Source organism: Arctopsyche grandis, chromosome 2 (genome assembly GCF_051622035.1).
Source record: "Arctopsyche grandis isolate Sample6627 chromosome 2, ASM5162203v2, whole genome shotgun sequence".
NCBI classification, from domain to species: domain Eukaryota; kingdom Metazoa; phylum Arthropoda; class Insecta; order Trichoptera; family Hydropsychidae; genus Arctopsyche; species Arctopsyche grandis.
Window position 1 is genome coordinate 39,231,467 of NC_135356.1, and position 17,967 is coordinate 39,249,433.

General features: G+C 37.4%; 1 protein-coding gene across 1 annotated transcript; it reads left to right on the top strand.

Annotated features, from left to right (window-relative positions):
• Positions 1 to 1,519: 1,519 nt before the first annotated feature.
• LOC143922946 (uncharacterized) lies at positions 1,520 to 8,706 on the top strand. Its single transcript, XM_077446377.1, has 4 exons — positions 1,520 to 1,672; positions 1,767 to 4,202; positions 7,605 to 7,991; positions 8,061 to 8,706. The coding sequence occupies exons 2-4, from the start codon at positions 3,156 to 3,158 to the stop codon at positions 8,391 to 8,393; spliced, it is 1,767 nt and encodes a 588-aa protein (XP_077302503.1). The 5' UTR covers positions 1,520 to 1,672; positions 1,767 to 3,155; the 3' UTR covers positions 8,394 to 8,706.
• The last annotated feature ends 9,261 nt before the right edge of the window (positions 8,707 to 17,967 follow it).

Genomic DNA, 17,967 nt, shown 5'->3' on the forward strand with positions numbered 1-17,967 from the left:
AAATGTACCGCAGAGAGGTACGAGGTATGAAAACACTGATTGTGTACTAACACTAAGAGGATCCTTTATTTATGTTCACTTGTTACAATAGTAATTATATGTAAAAAAGAAGGTCGTTTTCGTTTCTCAGCTTCGGAGCCAATGGGACGCTGCCAGAGATTCATTCTGCATGTTTGTACAAGAGCGATGATTATGCCATCGGCTTCATCTTTAATATGGACGGTATCTACAAGTGAATTCGTCATTTTATAATGAACTTGTTACATCTTATGGAGGATGAACGAATGAGACGACTGGCATGTTAATGCACGTGTTTATTATATGACAGCTGAAGACAGAGTGAGTAGTAGCTCTCCGAACCCAGCCGGGTTGGTCCCCACTCGCAGGAAGGCAACCAAACTCGACCATGTCGTATAAGCGAGCCGCCACATCACTCCCCCCCCAGCATCAGCGATACCAAAATTACAAAGAAACAAATTTTACAAAAGAAAAAAAATTGTTGTTACACAAAGAGAAAAAATTATTACGTGGGGAGAAAAAAAAATGTTGACGTGGGTCATCCGCTGTGTACATAGGTGTACCGCCCTGAATGGTCGGTAGATTCGAGGGCGGTGACGTCGCGAGCAGGACGGTGGGTGGTCCGATGGTCGCGCGATGCGATGCTGCGGCGGCGGCGCTCTTCCGAGGCTGATGTCGGTTGGTGGGGCGGCGGGGGCGGCAGGGGCATCGATGTGGTTGATGATACTCCGAGCTGGACTGTGAGTCGTTGTGGCTCGTGGAGGTGTTGTAGCGCTACCGCCCGTCTCGGCGTGACGACGCTCGTGGGGACGGACGGGGCCTTGATGATGATGATGATGATGATGGTGCTGAGGTGGTGTATGTCTTGTGGTGCTGGATGACCGTTCTATGTGTAGTGGATCGCGCATGACTCCACATCCAGCTGTCAAGATCGTCGTCTCATTCGCTCCCCCATTTTTTAAAAGCACCTGTCGTCGACGTTGTGGCTGGACGTCGGTAGGTAGGTAGCCGTGTCTGCTCGTTTATTGTCACCCGCGGGCCGCGACGCGCTCTGTTGATGGCGATGGGGGCGCGGCGGGTAGCTTCTCCCGCCTGACTCGGCGAGGCAGGGATGAGCGGCATGTTGAAATTGATCGAGGCTGCGTGGCTCGATGTCGGGGGTCACCAGTATGGAGGATGAACGAATGAGACGACTGGCATGTTAATGCACGTGTTTATTATATGACAGCTGAAGACAGAGTGAGTAGTAGCTCTCCGAACCCAGCCGGGTTGGTCCCCACTCGCAGGAAGGCAACCAAACTCGACCATGTCGTATAAGCGAGCCGCCACAATCTCATCTACATAAATAAATCGTCGCTAACATTATTTGTTTATCTTTGTTACATTGTAAAACATTTTCTATATGTCATCTATATATTATAATATATATTCAATTGTAAATAGGATGTCCGAGCCAAAAAACCCACATGGCCGTGTTTTGGGCTCTTACGGGCGCGCACTCATTTTACGAGGCGCGCTCATCTGTCAAAATCAAACGCCCGCCATCCGCCAGCCGAGACGGTCTTGGCGTGGCTGGTCTACCTTGCCTGACCAGCCTGACCTCATCCTCATCTTGCCTGACCTCATCCACAGCCCCCGCCATAAAGGGACACAGGTGCCGAGAAACTCCCCGGCTCGCCATCTACTCCTTAATAAACGAGGATAAAACCGACTTGACGTGTCTAATTCCCCACCCCGCCCTGTTTCAGCACGTGCTCCAGAGCGAGCTGAACACACACAGACGACGACACACACACACAGCCATTGGTCATCCATACATCTACATACATTACAGCTCCTGCAGCTATCGTTCATGGTCCTTCGAATCGGGATGATCTCAGCGCTGGATTCTGTCGTCAGAGCACCAGGTTGGTCGTCAGCCATTTTGCCTCTCCCGTTATCCCTTTGTTCGGGCTCCCGCCATTTTGTGATCCCGCTTCTCTTTGTTTAAACTCCCGCCATTTTCGTTTGGCCTTCGGCATCACGGCGTGCCCCCCCCCTCTCTTCTCGTTTCACCCCTTACAGTTTCTCGGAGTCATGGCGACTCAATTGCGAAGTCGTCGTGGCGCCCTTCGGGGAATGCTGACGAGAAACGCGAATCTGGTCGAGCAATTACCGCTGAGCGTGGCCCGACTCGAATATAAGCTCGAGGAGGCGCGCCAGCTGCGTCTCGATTTTCTGGACACGCAGTCCGAGTTAGAAGCGTTGGAGCCCACAGAGGCGGAGGATTCCGTGCGAACATGGGACGATTTTGAGGACGCCTATTTGGCATATACAGATGCAGTGCTGGACAAACTAGATGCCGCAAAGCGCATCACCTTGTCGGGAGGAACCTCCCCCCCAAGCGACCTTGTCCCGGTCGATCAAACCGTCCGTCGCACTGTTGACCAACTCGCTACTCCCCCAGTGGACCAACCCATTCGTCTCCCGGCACTGGAACTGCCAACATTCGATGGGAAGCTCGAAGATTGGCCCCAGTTCTCCCAACGCTTCCAAGCCGCAATAGACGGCAGTAAGGTGGATTCAGTCCGCTTCCAATATCTTACTGCCAGTCTTACCGGTGAGGCCCGCAACATTATCCGCGGCCTCGACTGTGCGGAAGGGGCCTTCACCACCGCTTGGTCCATTCTCGAGAACCGGTACAACAACAAGAGGTTGTTGGTCCCGAGACACGTGCAAGCATTGCTCAACGCTGAGCCTGTGGGCCGTCACGTCGGTCAAGGGTTGCGGCGGCTGGTGGATGACATCACCATGCATATTCGCACCCTCGGTTCCATGGGCATCCCCGTCGACAAATGGGACGACGTCCTCGTGACTTCCCTGTCGTCCAAACTGGACCGGTACACGGCCCGGCAATGGGACATGCAGTCGGTCAAGTACAAGGACTGGACCTTCGAAAAATTTCTGAGTTTCCTCAAGCTTCAGTGCCAGGTGCAAATGAACGGTGAGGCCATCCAGAGGCTTTCGTTCACCACGCGAGAGTCAAGGTAGCTCCCCGCCCTAAGTGTCGGGGTGACCACTTGCTCCACTCATGCTCATCGTTCCGGAAGCTGGCCCTACCAGAGCGAATCAGCCTGGTCAAAAGGGTAAACCTCTGCATGAACTGTCTGCGTCCTGGCCACAATACGACAGCATGCAAGAGCCAAACTCGTTGCTCCCACTGTCGCAACCCACACCACATACTTCTGCACGCCGAGTTTACTCGGACTTCTAAGTACCTCAACGCTGCTCCTGCCCCAAGGGAAGCAAGCTTCGCTAACGAAGCGCCACACGCGCCTAGCCTTCATTCCCTGCATTCAACCGTCAGGGCAGCAACAGCCCCTCACACCGTTCTGTTATCCACAGTGGTGCTGTCTGCCCGTGGAGGCGATGGGCGTTGGCATAAGTGTCGAGCACTGCTCGACAGTGGGTCAGAGATGAACATCATCTCCAATGACCTGCGTCAGCGGTTGAACGTCCAACCGCATGCATTGAATGCAAGCATGGTCGGGGTAGGCTGTAAGGAAACGCCAATCTCCCAGGGCGTAGTCTTGCACGTTGCTCCTCGGGGGTCGAGGAGCCATGCCAAAATAAAGGAGATGGAGTTTTTAGTGATCCCTAAGATCACGAACAATGCTCCATCCAGAGACCTGTCGGAATTACGGCTGGGGTTGCCCCAGCGTATTTACCTGGCTGACCCCACATTTGATTCGCCGGGGGCAGTCGACATGGTCCTCGGATGCTTGGCATTCCATCAGTCCCTTAAAGACGGTAGGAGGAATATTTCCATTCCTCCCTCACTCGCCAGCGAACGGGGCTCTACCATTCACCTGTTGAACACTTCGTTCGGCTGGGTTGTTAGTGGGGAACTGGGCTCAGTCCCAACAACCAACCGCTCCGGGAACTGCCATCAAAAAGCTTCTCGTGATCCGTCGGCGGACCGAAGAGTTCCGTTGCCAAAGCCTAGGGAACCCGCTTCTAAAAGAAGCCGCGGTAAACCCGCACCCGTTGTTCCTCATTTCATCCGACCTTCCCAACCCAGCTCCAAAAACTCCTGGTCAATTCCTAGCTGGCGAACCACTGGTTGCTCAACAGCGGGAGGATCTGCTCAATCAGCCCGCAGCACGGGCGCTACCGCACCAGCATCTGCAGCAGCGGGCAGAGATGTTCACTGGAGGAGTGCGGCACACTCCTTCAACAGCAACACCAGGAAGGCAGCCCAACGAGTAGCTCGACTGCCGATCGTGCGGCATGGAGAACATGGGGCGAGTCACGTTGGTGCTTCCTGGGCACGACGGCGTCGCACGAATTATCACCCTGTGCACTCAGAGGGGCATCACCGACAGGGCAGCTGGCGAGACGCTCGTTGGCCCCCTGACCAGCCGACTAGGCCTGGGTGCACTCACTGTTCTCCCGCCCCCATATAATTTTGTGTTTGTGTTTTGTTCTGTGGTGATGGTAAAACTTATGACAAAAATGCCATTGCCGGTGTAGTAGTGGTTTGGTTGTGGTGCGCTAATTGACGCTTTATCCTTTAATTTTGTTTTGTGTTTGTGATAGTGAATTCATACCACCCCGGCTAGTTAGCGCGGTATTAGTGATTCATTGTTTAATGAATTTGGTCCTAGTTTAATAAGCCAATCTCTGCTATGCACTCAATGTTTAATATTGTATTCTTATTTTACAGCTTCATATATGTTTGAAGGCTATTTCTTTTCTATTAGCTTTATGATGGCCTGCCGTGTAAGCGATGCCCTACTTTATTTTACCACTAAAATAGACAAAAATGTTGATGTTTGTTACCACTGCTCGGAGCTCAACATATTAGCTTTGCAAATGATTGCAAAGACCTCTTATCTGTATCATTTGAATTGTTTATGTTGATTCTTGAAATATTTGTTAATATTCCAACCCCGGGGAGTATGTCCGAGCCAAAAAACCCACATGGTCGTGTTTTGGGCTCTTACGGGCGCGCACTCATTTTACGAGGCGCGCTCATCTGTCAAACGAGACGCCCGCCATCCGCCGGCCGAGACGGTCTTGGCGTGGCTGGTCTACCTTGCCTGACCAGCCAGTGTACTCATCCACAGCTCCCGCCATAAAGGGGCACAGGCGCCGAGAAACTCCCCGGCTCGCCGTCTACTCCTTAATAAACGAGGATAAAACCGACTTGACGTGTCTAATTCCCCACCCCGCCCTGTTCCAGCACGTGCTCCAGAGCGAGCTGAACGAGAGACGACGACACACACACACACAGCCACTGGTCACCCATACATATACACACATTACAGCTCCTGCAGCTATCGTTCATAGGTTTTTGAGCTCTTTCTCCTTTTTGTTGATGAAACTGGATGATGATATACACATAGTGCTGGATCTGCTTGGATCTCGAGTTGTATTCGTACGTGCTGCTAGTTCTGCGTCACGGACTTGCGATGTCCTCAGAGGTTGCACCGTTTCCTTTGAAGATTCTATGGTAGATCTGCTCTCTCTGCATACTGTGAATTGGCTCTGCACACTGTCTGCTTTCTTGTCAGTTGTCCAGTTAGACGCCAGAAGTCTCCGCTTAGAAGATTCTGGTAGTTGGATTTTTCGCTAGATTCGAAAGGATGAAAATCCACCTGGTCCACTTCGAAGTTGTCTATACAACGGTTGTTCCTTCGTTTTAGTAGTGATGTCCAGTTGTTCAGCTATATCCGCACCCGCTGCCACCAATTTTTATGTTACGGTGACAAGTAGGAGATGGTGTAGAATATTATAGTCACAGATTTTGTCAAATGATTATATTCTTTAATTACCAGTAAATATAAACGAGATTAATGTACAAGATTGTATTACAAGTTATTAGTCTCGAAGTGCTAGTTACGCAATTTAATCACAAGTGCCTTGTGAGACTGTTTGATCGCAAGTAACTATGTAGTAATCACAAGTTACTAGTCAGGCAGTTTAATCACAAGACTGTTTTACCCCCGAATGGACTAAGTGGTCGGTAACGGCATTCGGTCACTTCCCGCTAGAGTTCTCAGAGGTGACAGCGCGAAAACGTGGGACTGCATATCTAGTACATGACTATATAACAATAAGTAAACAAACGCATCGAGGAAGATGCAGTGAGCGACCTGCCTTTTATGTGCAGGTACTTAGGCCATATGAAGGCATTCTGGACGGACTGGCAGTGCGTGGATATCCTTGGATCACCCAATAAATGCTGTGAAGTGATTTTGGCCTTTAATGTGGATCATCCACCCATCTCTACACAACAATACCATTGACACATGCAACACTTTATAGGGCGGGTGATAGGTTTCGACCGTTTCCCGGTCTATGAAAACTCAGTTGGGTTTTGAAGAGGATCTTTATTGCTCGATTAATACGGTTCGGTGATTATTGGTTACAAAACGCTCGCCCAAAAGTCACTCTCTATAACGGAACATCTGGCAGCCAAAAAATCCATCATACTAACGATAACTATCTTACTAACGAGAACTCGAGTGCCAAATATTCCGTATTCGCGTTTTTCATGGCAAAAATTTTCTTTTGGGAGATCATGTTCTGGAAGATTCCTAAAGGGTCCAAGGTCTTCCTTTGTGTGCTGTGTTTGATGCGTTGTTAGTTGGCTCCTTGGGGGTTCCAGTGTACTCGTAATTGCGTATCTGGAGCGAGTTTATGGTGCCTTTGCCCTAGTTCGGCCAAGGATGACTTTCGTGTTAGCAGGATGTCATTTGTACAGCTTAAGTTCGATGAGGAAAATAGGTGATATCATCGACCTAGTTTCGTATAGTACAAGTTGTGCTATATTCCTACAACTTGAATGAATCTAAACGTTTTCGTGTAGTGGCAGTACTTTAAATGTCCAATTTGTATTTGAGTTGGATATTAGTTATTGTCGTTTGTTCGAAATGCAAGTGGCAAATATGTCGATCTCGGAATTTGAAATCGTGGATATAAAGAGTTTATTTTTTCATCCAAAGTAATAAATTATTTTCAATATCGTTATCTTATGTGTGGACGGCCCCATTCTCAATTAAAAAATACAGTTTTATGTAAAAAAAACTGTATTTTAAATACAGTTTTTATAAAAGCGGTTTTTTTCCAGAGGTCCTGGTTTTTTATCATCTCTAGTCATATCCTTTATAGTGTTTACTTTTTTTGTCTTTTACCATATTAATGTTATGAGTAATTAGTGTTTTATCTCATTATCTATACTAAGCGATTAGGCCCCGTGGACCTATCGGCTTCCGCCGTCTTCCCCATGTATTCTCATAAATAAATAATATATTTTGTAGAAAAACACCTGTTGCTTTGTTGTGTCTTAAATAAAATAGCAGTGAGATTTATTGACATCGTGTCTAGTAATGATTCGCAATAAAGAGCAACAGTTGGTTTTTGTACAAGTCATGCAGTAGTCGACCATTGTACACCCATATCCCAATGAAGTATTGATTAAATCTGACAACCTTTGGCCTTCAGTTAATATTTTATCGGCTAGCAACACAGAATTTTTTCACTATCGGTTTTTCGTCAGTCACAGCTTGTCAGTCTACGACGTCACGATGTGTGCTCTAAAGCTGGACCCCAACATCTGCGAAGCTCTGCGATTGCTGCACTCTTCGAGCAGCGATTCTACCGACAAATTGCGTTCAGCTTTAGATGAGCTGATCGCTAAAGTTGACCCATCGCGCACCATGGCCAACGTCTTGCCGAAGAAATATTTGGATATAGGGCGAGAGAAGGAAAAGGAACGCGAAAAGGAGAAAGATAAGGAAATGGATCGGGAAATGGAAAGGGAACGGGAGCGAGAACGTGAAAGGGAACGTGAACGTGAACGTGATTGTGATGAGATTTCCCTGGAGTTGCTGGAATTGGAGCTCACCTGTGCTGTCTGTCGCCATCTAGCCACACAAGCAGGCAACAAACTCGTAGAATGTGATTTCTGCCATAAACTCTATCACCAGGTATGTATATATGTAAAAACATCTGATTAAATCTCATGACAAAAGAAACTCAACCTTTGACTTTTCTAGGAGTGTCACATTCCAATTATAATCGAGACCAATGCAGAATCTGCCTGGCAGTGTATGACTTGTCTCGACGCTCTGGACTTCGACAATGCGAGCAGCATTAATTCTCCGCCGATGGTGATCGAATGTTCTTCGTCGTCGACTGCCAACGGTCCGATATCTCCGGAAAAAGCCAATTCCGTGAGCCCCCCGCCTCAAATCCCGTTGGACGAGCTGCCTACTCCTCCCAAGGTTGTAACACCGACTATAAACATCATATCGGGCGATCAGCGGCTTCGGATTGTCAAAAAGAAGTCGAACAAGCATCGTGAAAATAAGCGAAAGAATAAAAAATAAACACATTGCAATTTTTGTTTAACGTTTAACTTGTATAATCGTAATGTTACATTTGGCCTCTTGGTGGTATATTTGGAATGTTGAGAAAATTGTGAAATGTAACAAGAAAGGGTAGCCCTGAAATACTACATTCTTTAGATTTAATTTAATTGAATGTTTCAAATTATCTAAAAAAAAAAAAAAAAATTATCAAAAATTAAACAAGTTTATTTGTGAAATTTACTAAATGTTTAAAATAAATAATTTAATCTCAAAATTGATGTAATATTTATTGTAACAATATGTTCTTAATAAAGTAAAATATTTGAATTTCAAATTGATGTATTGTGCTTATTGTTATTTATTGTGTGTTCCACGCTTCTGAGGGATTTCGTAACTACTCCTCGGTGCCTCCACATGCATGCACTAATCCGTCAAAAACTGCAGCCGTCGAGCCTGATCGCTTATATTTCATCGGGAGCAATTCAGTTCGTAGCTTTGAGATAAGATCCATGCACCAGACCTATATTTTCATGTTTCGTACATATATAAAACATTGCTAATTGTTGAATATGAGAAGTGAAAAATATGGAATAGTACAAGTGATATTGTTTCGAGTTGCTGACTATCACCGATTTAATTACCAATGTATTGATAAGTAAGTAATATGTATGTACAATAGAAACACGATTATCCGTATTGTTAAAAACAAACACAAAGTTTACGATTTTGCTGCTTTGAAATGCATAACATAAAAATTCGAAAATATATATGTATGTACCTAAATCTAAATTACAGGGACAAAATTAAAAAAAAAACCTTTTATGCACAGTAAATACAATGATTTATTATGTTTTCAACACATTATACATAAACATATTCTTGAATATATATTATTTGGTTTGATTTTTAAATGCTTTTTATTATTACGAAATTATGTTCACAATAAATCTTATATCTACATATTTTAATAGCTACTGATCTACTGATCATCTTCTATTTTACAATTTTATTTTATTTGGTTAGTAATCATAGTATTATATTGTTATGTGGTACGATCTTACAACCTATGTATATACTTATGTATAATACCCTTTAACCTTATATATTATTATCACTATTTATCTCTATGATAAATTGTGTTTCTACTCAATAATGTCTCGATACTCTCAAAGGATACATAAATCAAATATTAAAACTGTCTTACACACGGATGTTGCTCTGTATCTTAATCACTTTGTTATTTACCAACATTCTGTGATTGGTTAAAACTTATCATTCTTTTGTGTATAAATGCTCATATTAGATCTATTGAACCTCACTTGCGATCAAACACTCTAACTGATCACTTGCGATCAAACAGTCTTGTGATTAAACTGCCTCACTAGTAACTTGTGATTACTACATAGTTACTTGCGATCAAACAGAGTCTCACAAGGCACTTGTGATTAAACTGCCTAACTAGCACTTCGAGACTAGTAACTTGTAATACAAACTTGTACATTAATCTCGTTTATACTAATTTATACTGCTAATTAAAGAATATAATCATTTGACAAAATCTGTGACTATAATATTCTACACCATCTCCTACTTGTCCCCGAACTTCGAAGTTCATAAATGAACGAATCGAACATACGAATCGAAGTTCATAAATGAACTTCGATTCACTAACAAAACGTTATGCAAACCTACGGTAAAAATAAAAAGAAAAATAAATTTACTTCGAAGAAATATAAAAATGAAAAATCATGTCACTTTCGTTCAAGTACATCGCGATAATCGATATTGTAACGGAAATTTAAATAACATGAATGCGAACATGTTATCCAGAATAAAAAAATAAATAATTTTCATTGAATGCATTTAACTGACAATTTAACTATCTGTATGTATCGACAATATATCAAACCAACTCGTTTTAACCATTTCATAGAAAATGTGTTATTGAGTTCGGTAATTCCGAAATAAAAAATTGATAATCAAAGTAAAACCGTAAATCCCGTAGACGAATACTAATCTGGGAAGTATTTAAAAAAAATAAAAATAAAAACAAAACTGATAATGGAAATAGTACCCAAATGAAGAATCGTAAATTGGATAACATCACGATTTATGACTAGTGTTCTCTTTTTAAAATCACTTATGACATATGTATGTACATTCTACATGTATGTATACTAAACTTTAAATCATCAACATAAATACATAGATTCAAATTAATTTATTGTTTTGATCTATTATTTTATTTTCAATAAAAAAAAAACAACACGTTGTTTTTTAAGAAACTCAAGCAGAAAGTTGTCAGATAAAGTTAAAAATTTCAATTATGAATTAAATTATATCACAGACAGTGATGTATGCTATTATTAACATTTTATAAGAGCAATTAATTAGTTATAAAAAAAAAGGATTTAAATATTAAACATTATTTAAGCATATATCGAATCAATTAATAATAAACGAAGCATATACAATATCGAAGCATCATATATCGACAAGCCACTTATTTGCATATATCGAAGATTATTTTGAAACAATTAATAATAAACAATAATAATAAAATTTATCGTATAAATAGGATTATACGATCCCTCTCATTTATACAATATATGAAAAAATTAGAAAATTGATTTGAAGTTATAAATAATGAATATATGTACTATAAATAAAAATTATTTCTATTAGATACTTAAAATTATTATATTAGATAAGATAAGAAGTATCAATTGACTTACTGATACTTAGCAATAAATATGTATCAACTTGAAAATCATTTTTGGATTTCATTTTGAAAAATAAAATGAAAGGAATAAAATATAATTCGACAAATTCGAATGCTCCAAAATAAAATACAAATACGCGAAAGATGCTTATTATAATATCTCTAGGATTATTTACTTATTATTAATATCTTAAATCCAAAGTTTTGATGAGGAACATTTAAACCCTCACATCTCTATTAAATAAATAAAAATCTATTGAAGTGATCAGATCAACAAAATTATATTTTTTTTAACTAATTTCGTACTTTATAACTCGTTATTTTTCTGAACTCTTTTCTTTTCACTAAAAAAGCTAGTAATATTACATATTACAAAGTAAGATATCTAAATATCTACTTTTCACATAAATGTATACTTTCAGAATAAATAAAATAAAATAAGAATGATGGAATTATTCAACATTAGAACATTCTTCATCTGTTGAAAATTCACATTTGTTATAAATCACTTTTCAATAGCTATTTTAAATCAAAGATCTTGAATCTAGGTCCATCAAACACAAATCATTATTAGAAGAATACGATTATAATATCGTTCATAAATCTCTTAAAATTAACTTCAACACTACTGTTTTGACTACGTACATATAACGTATGTCCATATAATGGAATTAGAATCAGATATAATATAATGGTATAATGGAATCAGAACTACATAAATTAAATTATTACGAATTTTAAAATTTCATTACCAAACTAATGAAATTATCTTATTAAGATTGACGAATCTCTTTGGATCATAAAGATCATATATTATGTAGGACATTGCATTATATTGTTGAAGAAATAAAAAAAAATATTTCAAATTATAAATAATTAAAATTATCAGTATCTATGAAAAAAAAAAATTATATCAAATGAAAAGTCAAATATATTTTAAAATACTATAAACGAATTATTATACTCGAATCATATATTATCGAATATAAAGATTAATAATGAAAGGTCAGTGTAAAATTTTTCATCATAAAAGAATAAAAGATTATGGAAAATCTTACATTTCAAATACATATATTTAAAAATCTTAAGTTTATAAAATTTATAAACAACCTATACATATTTAAAAATATAGAAATTCAGTTTCACTATTACAACTTACATAGACGTGAAATGAATAATTTGATTACGAATAATTAAAACTATTATTTAATTAAGAATTAAAAAATATATTACTAATAACTTTTGAAATATTAAAAAAAAATAATAATAAAAATAAAAAAATCCAATTAGTTAAATCGAAAATAAACAATTCCAAATGATGATAGTTCATATTCATAAACTCATTATTTTAAGAATCATTTTAATCAATATTAAATTGTTGCAACAGACAATTCGAAATTTCTTTATTTTTAAAGTTCTACATAAAATAATTAGATTAATCGAAAAATAGATTTCACATCTAATTTTGACAGTAGTTGTAAAACTTGTCATTATTCAATATATTCAAACTATGTTCTTAAACACTACATACACATACATAAGTATGTATACGCAAGTGTAAATCGTAAAATAAATTAAATTCTGATTTTTAATAATATAGAATAAAAAATAAATAAAATAAAAAACCATGTGAAATTTCTAGAAGAAGATTGTAAGTAATCGACAACCATTTAGATTCGCAATCTACAACTAATATAAATCGTAAACCAACATATGTAGTTATAAAAACCTAAATAAACCGAAATCTAAAGCTAAAAGTAAATTTCTTAGAAACAAATATAAATCTTATTATAACAGTGAATCCCATGAAATATTTTATATTCTATAAATAAATATGACTTGAAAATTAATTAAACTGTTTAAATGTAATTACACCAGTTATCCTGATACCTAAAGGTTTAATATCGACATGTTAGTTTCAACGTTAAAATTTATATTTTATTAATATTTTATAACCAGCAAAATATATAAAGAAATTTAAAAATAACAATTAATTTAGTTCTATGACAGAACTATGAACACAATATTTAAAAATAAATATGTATAACATTATTGAACTCTCATGTATACATATAATATAAAAAGAAAGAAGACAACTAAAGTTGTTGATAAATAAAAGATTTTTGAATTATTTTAATGCAATGACAATTTATTCATGTACTTATATTGTCATCACATATTGACGACATCAAAAATAAAATATACCATACATCATAGAATAATGTAATGGAATATTATATTCGAAAAGTTAACGCTATATACAACACGTTAAATAAAAAAAACTATTCGAATTCCTCTTCGAAAGTAGTTTATACTTAAAAATCTTATATTATATAATTCAGAAACATTATTTTATCATTTTAATGAATTATTATTGTGCCTGTTGAAATTCAATGGATGTTTTAGAAAAAAATTGGTTGAACAATTTTATTATAGACACATTTAAAATGAAATTATCATTTGAAACTTTTACTGAAACTTTATATTTGAAAATTATATAATATAATTTATCTTTAATTCTTAGACTTTTAAAATTTGTATTTGTATTTAGCAGTTCAACAAACCGTTTGCTTACTTGATTAAATAAAAATATATTGATATAATAATTATCAAACAAGTAAAAACTATTGTTATGTGTATTCTTGAATAACTCGGTAACAAAACAATGATTTAATTGAATATACATATATGTTAAATAATGATAATATATTATTCTAATTTATAGTATAGTTATAGATTTCAAATAAACCAATGTATTACTAATTACTTGAAGAAAAATATTATTGAATTCTTACTAACTTAATACATTTCTGACAGTCTTGTGATTAAACTGCCTCACTAGTAACTTGTGATTACTACATAGTTACTTGCGATCAAACAGAGTCTCAAAAGGCACTTGTGATTAAACTGCCTAACTAGCACTTCGAGATACTAGTAACTTGTACATTAATCTCGTTTATATTTACTGCTAATTAAAGAATATAATCATTTGACAAAATCTGTGACTATAATATTCTACACCATCTCCTACTTGTCCCCGTAACATAAAAATTGGTGGCAGCGGGTGCGGATATACATAGCTGAACAACTGGACATCACTACTAAAACGAAGGAACAACCGTTGTATAGACAACTTCGAAGTGGACCAGGTGGATTTTCATCCTTAAAATCTAGCGAAAAATCCAACTACCAGAATCTTCTAAGCGGAGACTTCTGACGTCTAACGGGACAACTGACAAGAAAGCAGACAGTGTGCAGAGCCAATTCACAGTATGCAGAGAGAGCAGATCTACCATAGAATCTTCAAAGGAAACGGTGCAACCTGTGACGGTGACATCGCAAGTCCGTGACGCAGAACTAGCAGCACGTATGAGTACAACTCGAGATCCAAGCAGATCCAGCACTATGTGTATATCATCATCCAGTTTCATCAACAAAAAGGAGAAAGAGCTCAAAAACCTATTTACAATTGAATATATATTATAATATATAGATGACATATAGAAAATGTTTTACAATGTAACAAAGATAAACAAATAATGTTACCGACGATTTATTTATGTAGATGAGATGTAACAAGTTCATTATAAAATGACGAATTCACTTTTAGATACCGTCCATATTAAAGATGAAGCCGATGGCAACGTCCCATTGGCTCGGAAGCTGAGAAACGAAAACGACCTTCTTTTTTACATATAATTACTATTGTAACAAGTGAACATAAATAAAGGATACTCTTACTAACACAATCAGTGTTTTCGTAGACCTCCCCGCGGTACATTTACCGCGGTGAATTAAGATTAAATTTTGATTTGACATTCGAACTGTCAAGGTGAAATGCCATGGATGCCAAGATTGCCATGCGAACCTTCTCGAACGTCAGATGGGCTGACAGATTCCCGCGAACTCCTCGCGAAGACCACAAACAACGGCCAGCATATCTAAGTTTCCCGTCCGTTTTTGCTTTGCCACCGGTGCCGCGTCGATAGCTCAGACACACTAACAGACATTTGTTTACGTTTTCACTTTTGACAGTTGACGTGTGTGTACTCCAAAATGCAGCATATATAATACATTAATGAGTCAGTGTACACTTTTCTTCGAAGCCGTTGATATAGCTGAACACCATCTAACTCCTCTATCATGTCCAACTTTTCTAAAGAATACAAACATAACCCAGTGGGTTCCACATCAGATGACGGTTTATCCATAAAGCTTTTTGCCGGGATGGATTTCATTGTATGCTGGTCTAACAAATTCAAGGTGGATCGTTTCCAAGTGATTTCAATACTATTTTCATAGTATAGTGGATGTGGTGGAGGCAGTTATCATATATAATGCAATTGTCCGACCACATTTTATGTGTTGTGGATCTTTTCTGTAGGCTAGGCTAAGATAGGCTACAAAAATTACAGAATAGAGCCACGAAGAGTATCTTAGATGCACATAAATACATAGGTATATTAGTATAAGATCCGTGTTAAAGTATTTAATAAATTTGATGATACTCTGAAAATATGTATATATATGTTGGTTTTTATTTATAAGTTAGATAAGAAAATGTTACCTAGGTATTTCGATAGATATTTTATTAGAGGTATGGGGGAAGGCGAGTGCAACAGTGACGGTGTTGTTTATTCTGACGAAGAGAATGCTTCCCGCAAAACGGTGACTGACCGTGCATCGCATTGGTACTGCCAGAACCCCGGCGGTCACCACAGAGGGTTACATTTACATAAATATATTAATACATTATTATTTGTGTGATTGAATATAATTAGTTATTAAGCTTGGCTATATCTTAAATAAACAAATAAAACCTTTATTGTTTCAACACTCTACAATCACACATCCTATTCAAATCTAAACTGTCAAATATCATTCTGATTGTATAGATACTCCTTTCAAAACTTGTCTACCTAAATCTTGTTTACACAAAACTGCTATTTGGAAAATATAATATAAGCATTTGAGAATAATGGTTATAATTTTTATCATCTCTTCCTCGTCCCTGTAACAAGCTACTCGCTCCACAAAATAATTTTATTTCAGAAAAGCTCGCCAGCCGCTACACACATATGAATTGTCATCGTAGTATATTCTGCTTTTTAATTTACATGTTATATTTAAGAAAGGAAATAACTGTAACATAATGCAATTTTATAGAGTTATAATTACTTAAGTATGTTTCGAAATCTTAATTCACTGAAATAAATCCCAATTTATGATTGATCGTGTAAATACAATATGACTCGGAATTCCCAAACTTTGCCTTTTTTATTTTCTTGATGCTTGACCATTTCTCGTCCCCCTTGATTTTTCGGTTTTAAATTGAAATAAGAGTCAGGTAATTGGGTTTAAATACGGGCCACTCAAGCAACAGAATAGCATTTATTCATATAAAAGCATTAAAATATAATTTTAATAACATTTAAAACAATCGAAAAAAAAAAAAATATATATTCATTAATGTAAAACACAAAAAAGACACATGAAATAAGTGATTTCAACATTGAATCATTGAAGAATCACCAAATAAAAAAAATCAGATGTCTCCGTTCTTCGGTGAATTCTTTTCATGAGTTTTAAGACACAATATCGATAATGGACTTTTCGCAAGAGAATAGGTAAAAGAGAATGATTAGAACTATTAAATTATTTTAATTAAAAGAGATAAACTTTATATGGTGAGTGATTAGCTGATTAATATTTAAGTCATATATGTAATTATGAGAATAACAGAGAATTACACATCTTAAGAAAAATTGCTTTTAACAATATAAATAAGTAATAAAGGTAAAACATTATAAACAAACAATATATGTAAAAAAATGTATGTATCAATTTTAAGTTCTAGTAGAACAATGTGAAAACAAGGTTATAATCTAATCGTGATATTTTAGTCAGTTTGGAACTATAAATAAACAATATTTTTATGGAAAACAAAAGTTTAAACCAGTCTAAGTATTTTCTGCATACCTCTGAACTATTAAATATAATAAAGTTTATTTCAGCTTCATGAGATGGGATGAGTTGGAAATAATTATATTTTTAAATAATCTATATAATATCTGTCTATCCACTATTAAAACTCCAATCATAGATCCATCTCCAAATCCTTAACAACATTAGTGAGAGCTAAGCGTTCGGCATGAGAATCGGCAGTCACTATATATTTTTGATTTATGTTCCCCAGAAATCTTTCAAAAGAGCTGAAAATGCTGAAAAATTCTCAAAAGTTGTTAGACTTTAGTAGTGATAACTGCTAATGGAACAGCGCTGGCTATACTTTCTGTCAGAACAAAAGTTATAGTGTGTTGTTGCAAATCACAGGATGACGTTGAGTCAATAAATATAATGCTATTATGGTTTGGTCTCTCTTCATTAGCGGAGTTGTGATTATTACAGAAAAAGGATTTTCTATAAATTTAATTTTGGCGCCTCCTATTCTCCCTATACATTGAATAGTCTAACATTGAATGTATATTTTCTGTAAGAAAAGAATTTTAAATTTATTATGTACTTTATAAAATGTTCATTGTCAAATATTCATTACCTTGATCATACTAGTCATTTTTCCACCTCTTTCATATAAAAATGCAGCATGCTGTTGAACTGCCTCCACCACATCCACTACACTATGAAAATAGCATTAAAATCAGTGGAACCCAATCACGGGAATGTTTATCGACTTGGAAACGATCCACCTTGAATTTGTTAGACCAGCATACAATGAAATCCATCCCGGCAAAAAGCTTTATGGATAAGCCGTCATCTGATGTGGAACCCACGGGGTTATGTTTGTATTCTTTAGAAAAGTTGGACATGATAGAGGAGGGGCAGTAGATGTTAGATATGCGTTCAGCTATA